Source organism: Miniopterus natalensis, chromosome 16 (genome assembly GCF_054644295.1).
Source record: "Miniopterus natalensis isolate mMinNat1 chromosome 16, mMinNat1.hap1, whole genome shotgun sequence".
NCBI classification, from domain to species: Eukaryota; Metazoa; Chordata; class Mammalia; order Chiroptera; family Miniopteridae; genus Miniopterus; species Miniopterus natalensis.
The window spans coordinates 100788-120484 of NC_142096.1; the positions used below are offsets into that span (position 1 = coordinate 100788).

The window sequence follows — 19697 nt, forward strand, 5'->3', positions numbered from 1 at the left end:
TCCTGAGGCCTCTCTCCTGGGTGTGCAGTTACTGCCTTCTGTGTCGTCACGTGACCTTTTCTCTGTGCCCCTGAGTCCTTGCTATCTCTCTCTGCATATAAGGACACTAGTCATATTGGCTACATAGTGTATTAACTTTTAAAATAAGATAAAATGAATAGTGCTAGGAGTAGGCATTACAAGGGAATACACTTCAGTCACAGAAAATCACTTAAAAGTCACAAAACACTGATTTAACCTTTATAGTTTATGACAAATCTACAAGTCTGTTCTATGAAGTAATAGTCTACAAGTTCACATTTTAAATATTTTCTTTATCAGTTTCTTTTTCACAATTTTGCCCTTAAAATGTGCACTTTTTTTCACATACTAAAACTTTATGACTGAGGGTCTGGGTTACAGGACAGCAAACAGCAAATACCTAAACTTTGAAAACTGAGCTAAATTTCACAAGAAAGATAAAGTTACAAAGGTAAGACATTTAACAACAGTGTACATCTCAGAGTAAATATAGCAAAAGTATAGAGTAAATGAATAACTACAGAGAAATTTCTAATTCATGTTTTTTGGGGGGTTTTGTTTTTTGTTTTTAAATATGTTTTTATTGATTTCAGAGAGAGGAAGGGAGAGGGAGGGAGAGACAGAAACATCAATGATGAGAGTCATTGATGGGATGCCTCCTACTGGGGACAGAGCCTGCACCCAGGGCATGTGCCCCGACCAGAATCGAACTTCGGTCTCCTGGGTCATAGGTAGATGCTCAACCTCTGAGCCATGCCGGCTGGGCTCTAATTCACATTTTGATTGACACATGGTTTGCACTTGGACCATAATGAGAACGTGTGGGAACATCTAGTTGTTATTCAGGATCCACCAGGATGCTGAAAATAGAAAAACAGTTTTTTAAGTGATGAAAATACCTGCCAGGGCTAAGAAAGCCCCAGGTGTAAATTATTCCAGGCCATTTTCCCCAACTTTTGTCTGCATAATTCCTAACCTCTCCTAGTTACTATGTCCTAACTCTTTGAGCCAAGATTGAATTCCTCCTATGCAGCTGTTGTTTGTACCACGTCTTCTGGCACCTGGTCATCTTCTAACTGACAGGTTTTGTCAAACAGAGCTTGTCTTGGCAATGAGATATAAATGCCCTGTAGAGAAAATCATGTTATTGTTTTAATCTACTTTTATATACCAATTTTGGTGTACAGTAAAATTTTCTATACTTTCACATACCAATATACTTTTATATACCAATTTTGAAAGACTGCATATAAATAGGTGTGTGCTAAATGATACTTTTTAGTATATCTAAATTGTAAAATTGGACATGCTTTCAACAATGAATATAAATATCCCAAAGACAAGCCTGTGGCAAGAAGTAAGGCTTGTTGAATCCTCTGGGAAACGGACAAGTGAAAAGAATTAAAATTTATTTTCAAAGCTGTTTAAATAAGACTCCTGCTGATAATAGGGTCTATTTTCTTGGGTGTGCGCCTTTCCACAACCACAGGTCTTTCTGCTTTGCCGAGGGGTATTCTGCACAAATTCTCGTCCTCTGTGCCTGGGTGATTAATGATGCCTAATGGGCTGCTGCCTCATTTGAATGAGTTTTATGTTTCAGAGCTCATAGCAATATATTTTGGTTTGTATTTTTATATCTGGATGCTGGCTGGTTTAGTTGCTTTATTTCTTATGCTCTATCTAAGGTAAAATACTTAGAAATCTTTAAAAACAATCTTATTAAAAATCATAATTTGTGAGTTAACTTATAAGCGCAAAACTACTCATCATGTATTTCTAAGTGAATAGTTGCTTTTTTCATTCAGATTTTTATTTTGTTTAAATGTGTGCAGCAAAAAGGTTTTTAAACATTTTTATTCTTAGTCTTCAGAACTATATAACACACAAAATGCACAAAACTAGTTATTAAAAATATTAGAAGTCATGTGGTAACCATAAATAATATTTATAAGCTAATTCCAGGTTTTTGACCAGGGAGGCGTGTTATAAAATTTTCACTTTAAAACAGAGTCAAATGTCCTGATAGATGTTAAAATCTTGTGTGAGGTAGGTTTAAAAAATTGTGTTAGAAATCAGGCCTAATGTTTGTTTGTTTCTGTCCTGTCAGATTCCAGTGGTCACTGTTGAAATTAGATGTGATATGAAAATTAATACAAAATAGGGTGAGCAATTAGAAGGCATTGTGTTGTATGGAATTCAGGCTCTGAGAACAAGAAATGATCCAGCTTTATACTCGATTTTTCTAAATTAGGAAATGCTCCGGAGAAAAAGAACAATATAACGCATGTGCTCACAATACCAAGAGTATATAGAGGTTAACCCAATACGATGAAGTAGAGTTGGGCCAGAAACCCTACCAGGTTGCTATGAATGTCCCTTGGTACTGTCCTAACTCATTACCCTTCTGGTCCACTTCATTCTTGTTCACGTGTTTTCTGTCCTGGAAAGACTCGGGATGCCATGAGAACAAGCACCTTCCTTTCCTTCTGCACTGTTGCTCCAGTGGTTTCGAGACTGGAGAGCTGAAGATGGGTGTGATGACAGACAATTACGAGTGTCAGGACTTGTCTGGGAATTTTTATGACTGAAGACCAATGTGTCTGATGCTATGAAAGCACTTGTCCTTTCCTTTTTGAGGACATATGTCTCCTGTGCCACACACTGTCCTAACAGTGCGCAGGGCAGGGATGCGAAGGTAAGGAAAGTGTGGGTCTTGCTTCCTGGGTTCTGTGCACAAAGGTGCAGCCGTGATATTCCCACAAGTTACCTGTGCTCTAGTTCTCAGACTGCAGGCCTAGTATAAATAGTTAAGCTAAAACTTTTGGATAAATTCAAGGCCTTCACTGAAGTCAGAGCCTTAGAAACCTGTGCCACTCACCTGTAACTGTCCTGATGCTGTGGTGCATCCTATTTAAACTGCTTGAGTCAAATTTTGAATCAGGAGACATTTCAGCCATACCCATAGCTTTCTTATTTGAGGATTAAATCTCAGATATACAGCGAGAAATTCTACAAGTACCATCTCTAGGCCAGATGCACCTGTCCTTAAGATCTAGAGTAAGTACATGACTAGAGCTCAGGCTGAGACTGTAAGAATCAGCTTGTCTCCTCACATAGCTTTAATTCCAGATTGTACTTTTTCATTTCCCACTTGCTCCTGAATTTATCAGAATCTACCCTAATTTTAACATTCCTACCACTTGATTAAAACTGTTCTCTTGAATAGTGACCTCTTGTCAAATCCATTTCTCAGTCCCATTCTCTTCAGTCTTGTCTGTTCCGCAGGCCCCGAGGAGCACACACAGAGCCCTGCGTTTCACCCACACTCCTGGTTTCCATGATTCCCTCGCTCTGCTCCTGATTCCCCTGCCCCTGCTCAGTCTCCTAATACAGGAGGTGTTCACTCCCAACGTTTTAAATAAAGGCTTTTCTCCAGGCTTTTGTTAGCTATTCTTTTCTCACCTACACACTCTCTCACCAGTCCCAGGCTTCTGCCGTCGTCTTGCTAGGGTTAACTCATGAAAACCGTATCTGCACCGTATCTGCAAGGGAACTAAGTCTCTGGGTAGCTCCTGGTTTGGGTGCTGCTTTTTCATGCCCTAGATCATTGCCCTACCTGACAAATTTCTCTCCTTCCCAGGACATACACACACCTTGTCCTGCCGTCCACGGTTGTTACTGATGAGGGCACATCACTATCCCCCTCAGAACCCTTTGGTGATCCCATATTACTGTAAGAAGACAGTGCAAACTCAGGATGACCTTTTCAGCTTTTCCCCACTGGTGCCCCTCTCCACATGTCCCAGCACAAGCCACCTGCCTTAGCCAGACCTTTGCAGCAATTTAGCCAAGCACATTTAACATTTCTTGCCTTTGTTCATGTCCACAGTTTGCCCACACCGAAGTACCCTTCTCCATTTTGTTTGTCCAAATCTCATCTTTAAACAACCAACTCAAGGGCCATCCCCTCCTTAAACCCTATTAAAGAAGCAACCACTGCTCTTAGTCCATGGAACAAGTCATCTCTCTGAAGTTATGTCCTGAGCTCGATTCTCTGCAGACATTTGCATTTCCTACTGGACAGAAAGCATTTTATGAGCAGGGACTGCATTTGTACTTTGTACCCCCTCTAGCTCTCAACACAATCTTGTCCAAAATTGGAGTTCAACCAGTGCTGGGCAAAGGCTGAGGCCCCAGTAACCGCAGTGCCTGGCTCCTATCAACACTCATGAGATACATGGTTAGTCAGCACTTGAGTGGATGGGTAGATGAAGAAATGAGTTTGGTTCTGTTATCTGAAACTTTAACTAGGCCAGACGTCTTAGACAAATTCATTTCAAATTTCTCTTTCTGTTCTCCTTTCCCCCAATTACAAGTAATATTTTAACAGCTAATATAATAAAAATATTCTTAATTCTAATCTTCAGTCCATATGTCACTTATTTCTAATTTTATTTAATACACTAAATTATATTGTGGTAAAGCATTTGAATAAAAATTGCCGTGAATTTACTTGTACTTCAAGTTTCTTAAAATTTTGAAAGTGACCAACAAATGACTAGTATTAGGTTTAATATAGCCAGAAACACAAATTGGGTCAAATAGGGACTAAAGGCAATAGAATAAATATAGGTTCCATTTCTCGCCCCCACTCTCAAGTCTAAGGTGCATAAGGAGATAAGAGAAGCACCACTGAGTGTATGTCCTTCCCCAGCCCCTCTAGCTTCTCAACAGCAAAGAGCCACAGGCATGGAGTCACTGTGAACCTAAGATAATTACCGGGGACCAGCATCGTAGACGTGAGTTCTGGGGCTTCCAGGAAGTCCACGTTACTCCTTTGGAACGTCTTGCTGTGACTCATCTGAAGGTGGCTGTGTGAACAAGCAGAGGTTAAGGCTTTGCATTTTCATTACAATCTTCTGAAGTAGAAATCAGAGTTCCCACTCAGGCAGGACAACAAGATTTTGGATGATTTGAATTAAGTGCCTGAATAGAGACTTCTTTTTATAGTTATTTAGCCTAAGAAAAGACTTAGGAGTCATTTAACAATTGTCATCAGAAAATTTTCTTTAAAAGATTTTTACAAACAGGAGAGCATTCTCTACAGAAGTAAAACAAAAGGAGAGAGACAAATTCCAGCAAGAAGTTAAAATGGAAGAAAATCTTGGCTGGCAGAATGTTTAAAAAATAGGACAGCTCAAAAGAGGAACCATAGATTTTTATTGCTAGAGAAAAAGAAGAAAAATCATCTGTCTCAAAGAGAGGCCTTGAGGCATGGAGCTGGAGTAAGTGGCTTTAAGGCTCCCTGCCTGAGGTTCTACAGGTGTCATTAGGCATCACAGCACCAAATGCCTTTAAAAAGCCACAAAACAAACCCTTTAGGTGACATCTGCATCAGCTAAACTTCCCGGTACTCCATTATTTCCATTGTCACATTTAACACAAATATGAACTTAGTAGGAGAGCTATATTCTCTGTGCCACTTAAAACCAACTAGAACTATTTATATAATCTTAGAAAAACAAACATATCTTTTATCCCATTTTTCTAATATATTTTTTACTTATCAGCAATTATTTTAATTTTAAGAAGTTGATTTGTTTAACTTTATTGAGGAATAATTGACAAATATATATATTCGACATGTACAATGTGGTGATTTGATATACATATACATTGTAGAATGATTACCAAGAGAAGGTGATTTCTTATCTTTTCCAAACAATGTTTTAAATTTCCCCATTATTTGCAGTAAAGACATTTTGAAAAGTTAGGCTGTGATGACCTTCACCATTATAAATTGCTTGTTGTAAAATAAATAATGACCACAGAGCTTAGGAAGGATTAGGAAGTAAGCTTTTTCTGCAGCCTAAGTCCCCCACCCCACGCCTTAGACAACCTGTGACCCATTTCTAAATTTTCTTACCTGAAAACATAAGTAAAATGGTAATATTTAAAGTGGGATCATTACCAAAAGTATCTGTTCTCCAAAAGGAAAGTGGTTTGTAATCCATGAAATAAATTCTTAAAGAGTGGATTTCGGAAAATAATCCAATGAGCCAGGTTTTAAGGGGAGGTAAAGGAAATCGAGCTTTTCCTACAACTCCTAGAATTCATCATGCATGTTCCACCTCCCTGGCAAAATAAATTAAACAAATATGAATAAATTATTGAAAAAAGCTTGCTCGTAACTTACCTATTCCACACACTACTATTCTCCCAGAACTCATAAATCATGTAGCGAGATTCATTTGAAAGCTTCTGTATAGAAATACTGAAAAGGAAACCATAGGCAAAATCAACCACAGGAAAATAAAGACAAGAAGCAAACAGATTTTCTTAGTCATCTCTATGTGTGGTATGACTTGTCCCTCGTATAGGGAACACCTATGGGGCCTGCCCGAAAATCAAAATTTTGTCGAGTCGATAACTTCATTAAGTCTCTCTGACAGAACAAATTTTTCAGTTTTCTCATTTGGCACCATGAAGACTGTCTCAGTATATTATAGATATCACAAATACAACTTTTGTGACATTTCATTCATTCATTTAAAAAGATATATTATCTGTTCTGCTAGAGTTCAGAAATGTGAGTGCAATCACCACCCTAGCCCTCAAGTGTGGCTCTTTGGAGGGTCCTGTCACCCTCCACAGCTCCTGCTGAATTCTTGGCCCTGCCACTCTCCCTGATGGACAGATTTTGCTTGGGGTCCTGCCCAAGTCACTGGAACCACACTGCTGCTGACTGGAGTGTCCTCTCCTCCTTTCTCTCTCACGCACACACTCAACTTTCTGTCCAGATCAGGATTGAGAGTCCACATTCTGGCTGTGATTGTTCTTTTTAAAAATTGTTTTTCCCATTCAGGAAAGACAACTTTGTTCTTTGCAGCCTTCTGCCTAGCCCGGTCATCTAAAAGCCCATATAACATGTTTGGGACGAGTGGAGGGGCTGAACTCTGAAGTGAAGACTGGATTAAACCCTGTAGCACTGAGGAGCCATGGAGGATTTGAACCAGGGAGTGTCAGGTTAGAGCTGTGTTTAAAAACCCATCTGACAACAGAGTGGGGTATCGATGGGGAGCAGCCACAGGAAGCAGGAAGAAAGCCAGAAGCACACAAACAGTTTAGGTGAGAGATGACATCCAAATTCAGGAAGAAAGAAAGGAGGGGACAATTCACAAACTTGACTGTGGGATACACATACAAAGATGTCTTTTAAAAAGTAATTCCACAGGTCCAGTTTATTCAGTCTAATGTTATAAATATTCAGATTAGAAATCTAAATGAGAGGCTAGAAAAACAAGAATATTGATTTACTAGAAAATAAAGAACATACTGGTGTAACAGTCAAGCTAAATGTAGATTTAGAATTTCCTAAATGTGACCAGCAGGTGGCGGTAACTACACACAAATTTTAATACTTTTTTTGTTCAGCTGTTCGCCTGTACCTGGTGTTTTCATTGAGTTGTTTAGTTCTTTATCTAGTTTTGTTACATCAAGGTAGGGTGAGGTAAATATTGTTATTAGCTCAATATCATACTTTTTGGGGGAAAGGTTTATAATAGAATCAAAGGAATGGAATAGAAATTGAACATTTTCTAATCCCAGGAGTTCATGGATGGGCTTTTTTGTGGGGTGGGGATGGGGTGTCTTGAAGTCCCAGAAATAAGCTCCACATTAATGTGCACATCTCTTCTTTCTCGGGAAGAGAATCCATAGTTTCCATCATAGTCTCAAAGGGTCTGTAATCTCCAAATGTAACCTGACAATATAACGGAAAAAATTTTAATGCTTGACTATTTTTTTTTTAGGATGAAGTTTAAAATACAGAGCCTAGCATTTCAGGATCTTTATGAACTGCCTTCCACAAATAAATTCATTTATATTACTTATTAAATAAAAACCCCATTTACTCTCTATCTAAACCTTCCAATTTTAGCATGATTCTCACGCTTCTGAAGGCCTGAAGACGACACCACAGTGTGAGGAGGAAGTGGTCTGAAGCGTGGCCCAATCACTTATTAGCTTTGTCACCTTGGGCCTATTATTTAACCTCAGTTTCCACATCTGCAGAACAGTAATGATAATAGTTCTATGAGGATTAAATAAGGTGTGGTATGTAGAATGCTTATTTCAGGATTTGGCATATTTGTGTGGGAGTGTGTTTAACTGTTAACTCAATAGCTAAAAAAAACAACAATAAAAAGCCCAGCACCTCCACTGGGTGAGTCAATATGAAAGAAACCTAAGCCTTAATGCCGTGTCAAAGCTGAAAAGCATAACTGAAGGTGAAGGAACAGAGGAAAAAGAAACCGAAGGAAACCAGCAAATCTGTGAAAACGAGAAGCGGCAAGACTATAATAACAGTGGTGACAATGATTATATTATTACGCAGGGTAGGGCAAAGCAGGTTTACAGCTGTTTGTATGGAAAATAATACAATGATTAATAAATAGTAGCATAAGAATAAACTCTGTGTTTTGCACGATAGAACCCTGCCTTGTTCCATCAGTGATATGTCCAGTGCACCAGCCAGTGCTGGACTGAGACGGTCCTCACAGCCTCACTCCAAACAAGCAGTGCTGAGAGGTCAACTAGGAGCGATACAGGCCTATCCCAAAAACAGGAGCTAAACAGTCCGACCTTCTGCCTAAAGAACAACAAAGCCCCAAAAGAGAAGGAAATAAATAATAAAGATCAGAGCAGAAATAAATGACTAAAGAAAACAAAAACAATAGAAAAGATAAATAAAACTAAGAGTTGGTTCTTTAAAAAGATAAACAAAATTGACAAGCCTTTAGCCAGATTCATCAAGAAAAAAAGAGCCAAATACACAGGAGAAGAAGGAACTGGAAACTCTGATAATTCATGTTTATTTCACCAGTGGAGCCCCAGGACGTCCTGCTGAGTGTGTGGGGCAAGACTGATGGCATGAGTGGCCTTGGACTGTTCATGAAACGAGCCAGACGTAAAACTGAATTTAACTGGTCCCACTGAGTTTAGACGAGCTTGTTAGCAGCAAAATGGGTGCTGCCCATCATGTGCAGTGATGCTCACTCCACCTGACAAAATCTACTCCAATAATTCCAGTAAAATCAAGAAATTAGCTGAAAAGTCAGCAGGAAGGAGAGATGAAGAGTCACTTACACCCCAGCTCATAGCGGAAAGGGAGAGGCTCAGTGTCTCGCTTCACGTTACCCGGAGAGGATATTTTCCCGCCCTCTCCATTACAGGTGGACTCGAGGGAGCAGTTTGCCACCTACATCTGTCCACTCTCCTCCCTCACCCCGGGGAGTCCCCACAGCATCAGGTCCCTTTCCCAGCACACAGTCGGGCAGCATTTCTGAACCTTAAAAAGTAATCAAACTTCCCGCCCTTTCTGTAAGTACAATCAATCAGTTCTGTCCCTGGAGACTGTGGTACAGCAAAGCAGACTCCACCTCCTTCCTGTCCTCAGCAGCCACGGAGGAGTTTGCTGTAGCTACATTGAGGACAGGTATCTATCTGTCTGTTTGTCTAGACCTTTTGCATTTTCCAAATACTCACTTTTTTAATGAGTAGGCTTTTTAAAACTACACCTACTGTCACTTCAGTGAATCCCTCTGAAGTCACTGTACTAAAAGGACTAAAGTGGGGCTCTGACCTGTGTTCTTCTGAGCCTGTTGTAATGCAGAAAATCGATGAGGAGGAAAGAAGCATCCTGTGTTCCGGTTACAAACGCACAGCTGGGAAGACACACCGAGCAGTCTGCTCTGGAGGTCAGACAGCAGGACAAGGACAGCAGCCGACGCAGCGAGGACCCAGCTTACTACCTGTGGGCCTCCGAGGATGACTCAGTTACACCTCACAACCATTTAACGAGGCTTTTGATGAGGAAACTGAGGCTTCAAATCAGTAAGGATCTTTCCCAAAACCACAAAGTGTGGACAATCAGTGTTTAATTCCAGAGCCAGCCTTCCGAGTGGGGAGTTCTCTGCTGGGGAGCAAGAGCCGGGAGCTCATTATCGGCGGGAACGCTGAGCATGTGTTTCCAGAGTGTGCTAAGAAAAGCTTCCCCGAAGAATGTTCCAAGAGCGTTATGAAATGCAGTGCAAGGAAGCTCCCAAGGGTGGAGTGACTCGGTTGTGGCAGCTTTCCAGAATCCGGAGAACCACGGCAGGGCCTACGGCTGGGCAGGCATTTCTGGGAAGCGGAGTGGCCAGGTCTAAGGGGCCATTGCCAGAGAGGCGGGGGGCGGTGAGGTGGGCCGTGAGATGGGCAGTGGGCCCTGCTGAGGGCGGGCAGCTCTGTGGATTCCTGTGTCTGCTGATGGGAAAAACCCGGGGCCAGGGTATACATCCAGCCTTTGATAAGGTATTCATTAGAGTTACTGCAGGTTCCTGATGAAAGGAATTCTGTGATTATTTCTGGAAAATTATTCTAGTAGCTGCTTGTTGGACCACTTGGAATGAAGACACTGAAGAGGACATTTTTTAAGTCTGAGCTGCAAACATGATCTGAGCAGTTGAAAGAGCTTTCTTTCCTTTAAATGGCCAAGCCCTGCAATCAAGACCTGGGAGACTGTGCCCTTCCCAGTGGCTTAGATGGCTGTTGGGCATAGGGCTGGCTGCCAGGGGAGCCCTCAGACCCAGATGCCCAGGGCTTGGGACTCATCCACTGGAGATGACTTTAAACCAGCTTATGGCTGCCTAGATTCCAAGGGGAAGGAGGTTCAACCTATTTGAAACTCGTCTTAAACTGTTCTCTCAGTTTTATTTCTCTCGGGGCTATACAGTCAAATCCACACAGAGTCCAAGGATGAATCAGAAAACAACCAGTTAGAGTCTGCAAACCCATCCCCAGGGCTGCAATGTCACCCGAACACGGGGAACACAGGTGGGTTCTCAACAGCATTCCCACTTACCGCAAACACCCACTCTGAGCAGCTGCACTCTCCACGTAGAGCTTCAGGGCCACCTGGAACCCTGCCGAGTCCTCTGCGTTCACGGTCAGCTGCCGCTGCACCAGCAGGACCTGCTGCAGGGACAGGACATCACTGTGTGACCCTGCGGCCCACCCATCCCTCCTCACCATCAAACAACCATCCTCCAAAACTGTGACCCTGACTGATCCTAGTAACAACACCTCATGAAGCTGTGACACAGGCAGGGTGTTTTTCTTGCCTCTAGTAACAGACGCTAAAGAAAGTGTCTTTCTCGATGACACATACCCCTTTTAAAAGCAGTGGTTCTCCCTCAAAATCACTGAGAGGTTTTAAAATTGCATTTATATCAGAATCTCGGGGAGCTGGGCCTGAGTGCTGCTGGGGTCATAGAGACAGGATCGTGCATAGCCCATCTCCTTCCTGGACGGCTGTGATATCTGACACATTGTGAGTATCATTACAAACAAACAACTTTCAAAAAGTCACGTGCTCACTGATGCATTTCCAAAAGCATGCTGGCCGTCACAGGTCATATAAACACATTAACTTCCTACAACAGCCTGCGCAAACCTCGGCCTCAGACAGCTTGTTTTTCACACTCACACCGGTGGCTGCTGCTGCTTGTGACAAGTCTGGTCACCATGGAAGCACCTCCTGGGAAGACTTTCCGTCTTATCTGTCTGTGGCCTTCTCCTGGCACTTTGATCTCAAGATGAGTCCTTTCCTGACCCAGGGATGGGAGTAAATCGTGAAAGTAGAAACATCTCCATCCATTTCCAGGCACCAGCTTGACCAGCATCCCTTGCAGTAAGCCGTAGCCCAGGGGTGAGTTCTCAGCAACAGAATATTAGAGGAGGTGCTGTTAGCGCTTTGAGGCAAGACTGTCACAAAGGATGTGATGGTTGCCTTCCTTTTGTTGGATGAAGACCTGCCTCCTGCATGGCAGAGCCACAGGTGAAGGGGCCTGAGTCCTGAGTCACCTGTGGACAGATTACTGGGAAAGGGACTTTTTTGATATTGGAATCATTCTACATTTGGTGTATTTGTTTCCATAGAGGCCACCTTAATGAGTTCAGCAATTTTAACTGGCTTTGTTTGAATTTCCCTCAGGATCAGGGATCAAGTGTCAGAAGATTAAGCCTATAACTGTCTCTTAAGGTCACTAATGACTTTAGCTTTAGTCAGCTTGCAATATGACTTTCCCAGTCCCCAAAACACATAAGATTGTACAGCAGGATTGGTAGATTTCACCAACATTGTCTACAGGTTTGATAAGGAAAGAGAGGCAGAAAAAGATTAAATTTGTAAACTATTATAAGCTAGTCTAGTGTATCTAGCAATAATGTGGTCAAGAAAAGTTAAGAGTTTTTGAAAAGCACCCGAATGTTATCAAACCTTGTTTAAAATTATGCTGACTTTGTAAAAACTCCTTTTGAATGCAGAAGGTACCTGGAGCATGAGCATCGTTTTGCAATAGTCACTTGAGAAGGGCCCCAGAGACTCACAAGGGTACCAGGCAGAGGGTTCGGGTGGAGCGGAAAACTTGGCCAGACCCAGATGCGTGATCTGGCTGGAGCAAGGTCCTTAAAAAATCATGCTGACTTTCCAGTGATTTGCCTCTACAGCCAGAAGACTCTAAATCATCTTCAAATTTTCAACGAGTCATGAAGTCTTGGTCTTGGATTTGGATCTGGGTTTATCCCGGATGCATGTTTATCTCCCATTTTATTACAGAGAATGAGGCTGAATTCCTCAGATTGCTTGTCACCAATCACTGGGAACGTTTCCATGTCCCCATGTGGCACCTTCATGTTCAGAGCAAGGTTGGAAGGACCCAGTGTTGTGAGAGGCACAGAGATTTTGTTTGTAAAGACCCCACTTGTTCGTCTTTATTGCACCTTCCATGCTCTGTGTCTGGAAGCATTTCCTGACCTCCTGCAGGAGGCGGTGTTCCCCGCTGTGCACAGGTATAGTTCCTGTAACAATCCTCATCTCACTTACTGCAGATCCTTAGTTGCCTTGTTTTCCTTCCGGTCTGTCTTCTGGCCTTAATATTCACCACTTCACGTTCCAATACGCCCTCAGGGCCTGGCATGTCGTCAGTGACCAAGTTATTTGTAGAACAAACAAGTAAAGATGCTTTTGCTTTTGGCCATTGACTATACTGGAAATTCCTTTAATAAATCTTATTTATGCACAGTCCTCCAGATGAGGATTGGAGGGTTCTGGGGAACCTGAACCATCGTCACTGCAGGCGCTGTTCATCTGTCCATCACCTTGCCTCTCTCCTGTCCCCACTCCTTCCAGAGCAGGGCCATTAATTGAAGAGTTGGCTTCTCTTTGACTAGCTATGTGGTCCTGAACAAGTTACTAAACCTTTGTCGTCTTATGTCTTCTGATACATAAAATTGGAACAGAGTTATTTCTATCACAGAAATTAGGAGAACTCAATGTGTATGTAAAGATTTTGCCTGTGACATATACTCAACAAACATTTCTTACCCCGGGCTGAGAAAAAATAGATGAATTTAAAAAGAAATCATACCTTACGCTCATCATTACGTAAGGACTCGTGTCCCAGAAAACTAGGCAAGGCAACTGCTGGGGTTCAGGACGTTCGCTGTGTGATTACATAAACTTACCAGATAATCTGCTCTGCTCTGCTCCGGAGGTGGGAAATCTCCTGAGTCATCGGCCAGCTTGCAGCCTCCTCGTGAAGAGCAGCTCTGCTCAGTGCTGAGTTTCCCCCGCACCCCGGCCCCCGCTGGAGTTGGTGTGTGAGGAATGCAGGTCCCACACAGGCCTGCTGCCCCGGGGTAGTCTGTGCTCAGCACCTTCTCTACTCACTTCCCTCCCAAACCTGCCACTCTAAAGTTCTGGGTGCCTGATGAGTGACCACAGACCACATCCCTGACTTGGAGGAATAACAGCGCTGAACATGTAGTAAAAATAGCTTATACCTGGGGGGCGTGTCCCTGTCTATCAGATCCTAGTAATAGCCACAGTTACACTTCACTGAGAAACCCCAAAGCTTCCTCTCTGAAGGCTCCTTTGTGTTATGAGTTTGAACAGATGGACAGGACCTGACACAGGTGAGTCTCACCTCCTATCAGGTAGGCAGTGACTGCAGAGTAAGTGCAGAGATGAAAGGTGTTTCCTATATTTGTTTCATGTAAATGTGACTAACCTACCAGATTTATACATTTAAGGTATTAAACCAAGTGGTTTTCTGTAGGCACCCAAGATTTTAAAATCCAAATTTCTGCTAAATGTAAATGAAAACATCCAATTTCCCAACACAGAATGCGCTATAAATATTTGCCTGAAAAGAAAGTAAAATAAAGCATTGTGTGCATTGCTTCTCAGTTAGTTACTTTAGTCCCTAATTCCTTCTGTGGCAGGTACTGTGTCCATTAGCATCATTTTGTCCATTTTTCTTCAGTCTCCACATATTCTGGATGTGCAGAAATGCTCCTCTGTCTCAAAACAGCAGTTTCTCCTTCAAAACATGATTTCTGAGCATCTAGGCTGTGCCTGGCCCTGTCTACAGGCTGGAAACATGCTGAATGGGACCCATCTCGGCCCAGGTTCCTGAATGTGTTTGAAATGCTATCCGAACGCTGACTTTTTCTGCCAGTCACAGCTATCCCAGCTCAAAGACTCACTGATTTACACTCCACAAGACTTTTATTCTGCCCATATGTTACATGCCAGGTGCTTTCACAAAAACCCATGAAGCAGAGATTAATCACAAATCACAACTTAGAAAGTACTTCCTAGGCATAAAAAATGAAAATATGCCCATGGATTATACTTTTTAAAATTTCCATTAACAATAACTAATTTTAATAAGTTGAATCATATTTCCAAAGTACATATTTCTAAGATCTGACCTAGGAAAGTACTTACAGACTTACTGCTGCCGTCAACAACTTCCTCCTCCAGGGGTTCAAGTTTGAGCTCCTTCAATTAGAGGAAGAGACGGGGTGGGGGAGAAATTAGTTAATGAAAAGAAACTCCATATATTTGAATGGCAACTTTTTTTATGGCTAATATTGAACCCAAAGAACAACATTACCTGAAAGGAATAAAATTCCGATTTTTTAAAACTGAGCTGCTCCAAGAAAGACTCTTTCACCCAGTTAGGAGCCACCTCAGACGTAGGCAGTGGGTTGTTACTGAAGTTTACTTTACTGATGCCATTGAAAGAACAAAGGAGAGACGATTCCTTAAGCAAAGAGGAGCGCTGGCTCCTTCTCATCTTTCAACCTCAGATTTCACCTTCTTGGAGCCACCTCCCCAAATCACGCTCTTTCAGTATCCAACCCCCATCTCTGCTGCGCCTCACAGCACATTTCACTCTGAAATTTCCTGCTTCATGGGTTTATTTACTTGGGTTTTTGTCTGTCTCTCCAGAGACCAAGCATAGAGTAGACACTCAAAGTGTTAGTCGAATAAATGAATGGATGAGCGAATGTCTACTCTAAACCACAGCTTTTCTATGAAGGCAAACTTATGTAATGAGTACAGATGTGAAACCACTTTTAAAAAGGCCCCTGAGAGAGTAACTGCAACAGCAGTGACCTCCTTCCTCAACACCAACTCAGGGACACTTTTCAGTTCTACCTTCTTGAATTGTAGGTAAGAAAAACTGAAAACAAGCTGTATGCCTGTTACAGCCTTAACTACACCCTTTAAACTACACTCCAGGGGGAGTCCTAGGATCTGATGGGACACTTGGGACCTCAGGAACAATGAAGAGGTTTTGCTGTTGTTCTGTTGAACATTAAATGTGTTTTCTGCAGAGTTCAAGCAGAACATGGGAGGTGGTCTCAACATGTCTCCACAATGTTCACAGAGGCTGAATGGGAGGAAGGAGTGCCTGAGGAAACTGTAGAAATTTCAAGTCCCTCCTCCCATGAAGGGTATTGGGCTTGGTTTACGGGCAGAATGAGCTATCATAGACACTTAGCAGACAGAAAAGGTAATGGGTTTCCCGGTCAGTACATCTGCTTTTGTGGGGAGAGAAAACCTGGTGCTGGCAACGGCCAGGGATGAGAGAGTCAGCAGGGAAAGGACATGCACTTGGCTACTGTTTGGCAATTGGGTAGTTTTCCTCTAAAACCCTAATCAGCACAGTGCAGAAGTTGTAGAAGAAAGCTGAGCCTCTCCTTTCGTTAGGACAGGTCACGCTGAGCCCCACACAGCTGGAACCCGCTCTGGACTGTCACACTGCACATCCGGCAAACCTCAGACCCTGGCCTCACAGTGAAACCCTTTCACAGAAGGGAGAAAAAAGTCTAGAAAACAAAGATGTGACAAGACTTTGATTTAAAGTTGGAGAAATAGCTATGATCTGAGTCTGGGCTATTCTTTCAAAAATAACTACATACATTTAAGACATCAAATAAAGACAGATCTGCCAAAAACTATTTTAAAAAGAGGTACTTGTGTTCTTTAAGTGAATCCAAAGTTATTTCATGATTGGATCCTGATGTTTTAGTAAGGTTTGGTTTCCCAGCAGGGGTCATGGATTTTCAGACCTCCCACCATTGGAAAATTAATTCTCATAACCACTCTTTGCCATGAATCTTCTTAGTCTCAGCTCATATATCAGTTAGTGAAATCAGGAAGTAGAAAAGTTGATTTGGAGCAAGCTCTCAGTTTAGGTTATCTGCCCAGAAAGTGCTCACTGTAAAGTGACAGATGATGGAGTGGAGGCCAAGGGGCTGCCGCTCTCCAAGGTCGCATCCCCTGGACTTGGTCAGAGACCTCCCAGTCCTCGGGACTGGAGGTGTCATCTTTGGGGGAGATGACTCAACTTCTCACCTATCAATGTCTGAGTATTTCTGCCCAAGTGTCCTTGAAATGAGCACGTCTAATAAGCCAGTTCACCTCCTCATGGTCCATCACACAGTACCTCTTTGGCCTCTCCCTGTTCTGTTCAGGGTAATTGTCTCAGACACTCAGGCTGAAGTTCTCAGACACCTGTACCCACCACAACCATCAGTGGTCCCATTGCCATTTGATTTCCAGTCACTAATTCCAGGCCCATCTCTTGCTGGGCTCAGGTCTGCAACCTGCTCTTAATGCCACTGTTCCAACTGGCTGTGGTAGCTCAGACTTTGAATTTTCTCGTTTGAATCCATTTTGCACCCTTGCCATCCAGTTTTCTACCTAAAGGATTTTTTTGATTATGTCACTTAGTTTATGTCACTTAGCTGTTGGAAAATAATAAATGCCTCCTGTTGTCTCCAAGACCAAGTCCAGTCTGGTAGTCTACTCTGGAGGCCAGCTGTAACGTGGCCCCATCCATGTATAATCTTATTTGTTGCTACTTCCCTAAACAGAAGAGTCTCACTGGCTGGCCTATGTAGCCTGCCCTCCCTCCCCCACCCCAAATGCCCCGTTGAGCTGTCAGGAGCTCATGAAAGGTGAGAAGAAACTAAGAGAGGGAAGCACCCACCTTCTTTTCCAGCCTGTCAATCAGGTTCTGGAGCCTGTTTATCTGGGTCATCCACCGGTTGTCTTCTTCTAGTGAGCCTGAGGGAAAGTCAGGAGGACAGTGTTACCCTAGAGAGCAGGAAAGCTGCGAGCCTTCTGCCCTGAAGGAGGAATGCAGTGCCACTGGCTAAATTACTGGCTTCCAGGGGCCTGCGTATCCCGGGGCTCACTCCTCTGTATATGTCATTGCCTGTGCTGACCTTGAGAGTCAAAGAGCAGATCCCATGGAAGCATCTTCACCTCCCTGTGAGGTGACTGATTTTTCTTTTGAAAAAAAAGGGAGGTGCATATCAGTAACTGTAAACTCATGGCTAGGGCAGAGGCAGGAGGCAGGGAGGTCACAGCCCTGGTCACAGGAAGGCAAAGATGGTTCTGGACAAAGAATAAAGGTAAGGCAGCTGGTGTCCCCTTTGCTGGGGTTGAACCTCAGTAACCCTGGAAACCACCGTCAGGACAGTGGCAAAGCTCGTGGACCCTGGAGCTTGCTCATTTGGTCCAATGACTCGACACCTCTGGCCTCAGTTCTCTTATTTCTAAGATAGGAACAAGACTGTCACCAGCCTCAGTCACAGTGAGGATTAGGTTATATATGTGTCACACATGTGCATGCACATCTGTATGTTGTGTACGTATATATGTGCACACACATCTGTACATGGCATGTGCATGTACGTGCACACAGACATCTGTACATGGTGTGTGCATGTACGTGCACACAGACATCTGTACATGGTGTGTGCATGTACGTGCACACAGACATCTGTACATGGTGTGTGCATGTACGTGCACACACATCTGTACCAGGTTAAACACTATGCAGGTTCTGCTGTTATTATACTGCTGTTATTCAGATTATTGGGCAAAGGAAAGGGTGAGGGTCTGAGCCTTGTGCAGACATCCTGGCAGCCATAGGCACTCACTGAAGTCATGTTACTTGATGTTTCCCAGTAGGAGGATGGGCCTTAATGACTGGAAAGCCTTGTTCTAGCCTTGATCTTTAGGAAGACAAGACCTGAATTATAAAGAGGTCTTCCCGTCAACACTCTCCTCTCCATCCGCCTTCCTGGGTAAGGCACCTCCCAGAGCCCACCAGTAACTGATGGCACAAAACTGAGCAGAATTGTTACAACGTGGCTACAAAAATCAGATTCAGGGGGCTTATAACAGAGGATATTATAAACGTATAAACACAGTTTATATTCTAATTCACAAATTAGTTAACACATTTCCATGCTGAATTGTTCATTAGAATTTAAGATGGCTGTCACAGCAAATCTTTCAGAGGATATTTTGGGCTTAACAATATTTTCTAAATGGCTAGAGTTGAAAGAACAATCTAGTGTCATTTTCTAGCCGCACACTGTTCCCGATCTTCACTTTCTTCCCGTTACAGAATGTACATTTCCAGCCTCGCCCCGGCGGCAGTGCCACAGTGGGCGGAGTGCATCTCCCACATTGTGAGTGTTGGGTGACAAAGCCACCTTTGCCCCGGTGCACCAGCTCTGTGCCCTCCCGGGCACCACGCCGGGTTCTGATAGCTGATGGCGGGATCTTCACCAGTTATTAACACGTGAGACTCTGCCCCATGGGTTCAGACAGCTCACCAGATATAAGGAAAACATTCATTGCTACTGTATTTCAGCTGCCGTTTTTTTGTGTTGTTTTTAATAAATCAGTGTGAAACACAAATGGGTGAAGCCACGTTACCTGGTCCGCTGAGGGTAAACTGAGGGCTGCCGGGAGAGAAACTGCCGGGAGAGAAGCTGCTGTGTCTCTGGATCCGGCGGCTGGACCGCTTCCCAGGCCACTGAATGGACAGGACCTCAGGCTTGGTGGGCACTTGCCTTGAACAACAGAGACAAAGTTTAACTGCAGGGTGAGGGTTCAGCTCCTGCCTCAAGGAAAAGACCTCCCAGCATCACAGGGATGTCCTGGGATGAGCCAGCTGAGCTCAGATGTCATCGGGAAACTCCATGAAACTCTCTCACCCACTGTCCACATTTAATCTTTTACCTTCTGAAATCCCTTGGCAATTCACTCACCCTTCTCTGGGGTGTCACGCTGCGTTACAGTGTCTTATTTATGCACTAGACTTTAGCCTCCAAAGGATTGGGACGACGCAAAGTGCATCTCTGTGTTACCACGGTGTCTTTTAAAGTCTTCCCATCTACTAAGTTCTCAAAATTTGTTGGATAAATGATGGACAGTAAGAGAAAAAGCAGAATGGTCTTTTTTAGAGGCAAATACA

At 43.1% G+C, this 19697-nt stretch overlaps 1 protein-coding gene across 1 annotated transcript in view; it reads right to left on the reverse strand.

Annotated features, from left to right (window-relative positions):
- Positions 1-658: 658 nt before the first annotated feature.
- NECAB1 (N-terminal EF-hand calcium binding protein 1) overlaps positions 659-19697 on the reverse strand; it is a 52534-nt gene continuing 33495 nt past the window's right edge. Inside the window, exons 7-13 of the mRNA XM_087825590.1 lie at positions 19157-19293; positions 17412-17488; positions 14855-14908; positions 10925-11037; positions 6218-6295; positions 4801-4892; positions 659-881 (exon numbers count right to left, since the gene is read on the reverse strand). Of these exons, the coding sequence (XP_087681716.1) occupies positions 853-881; positions 4801-4892; positions 6218-6295; positions 10925-11037; positions 14855-14908; positions 17412-17488; positions 19157-19293 (580 nt within the window). The 3' untranslated portion in view covers positions 659-852. The remainder of the gene's footprint in view (positions 882-4800; positions 4893-6217; positions 6296-10924; positions 11038-14854; positions 14909-17411; positions 17489-19156; positions 19294-19697) is intronic.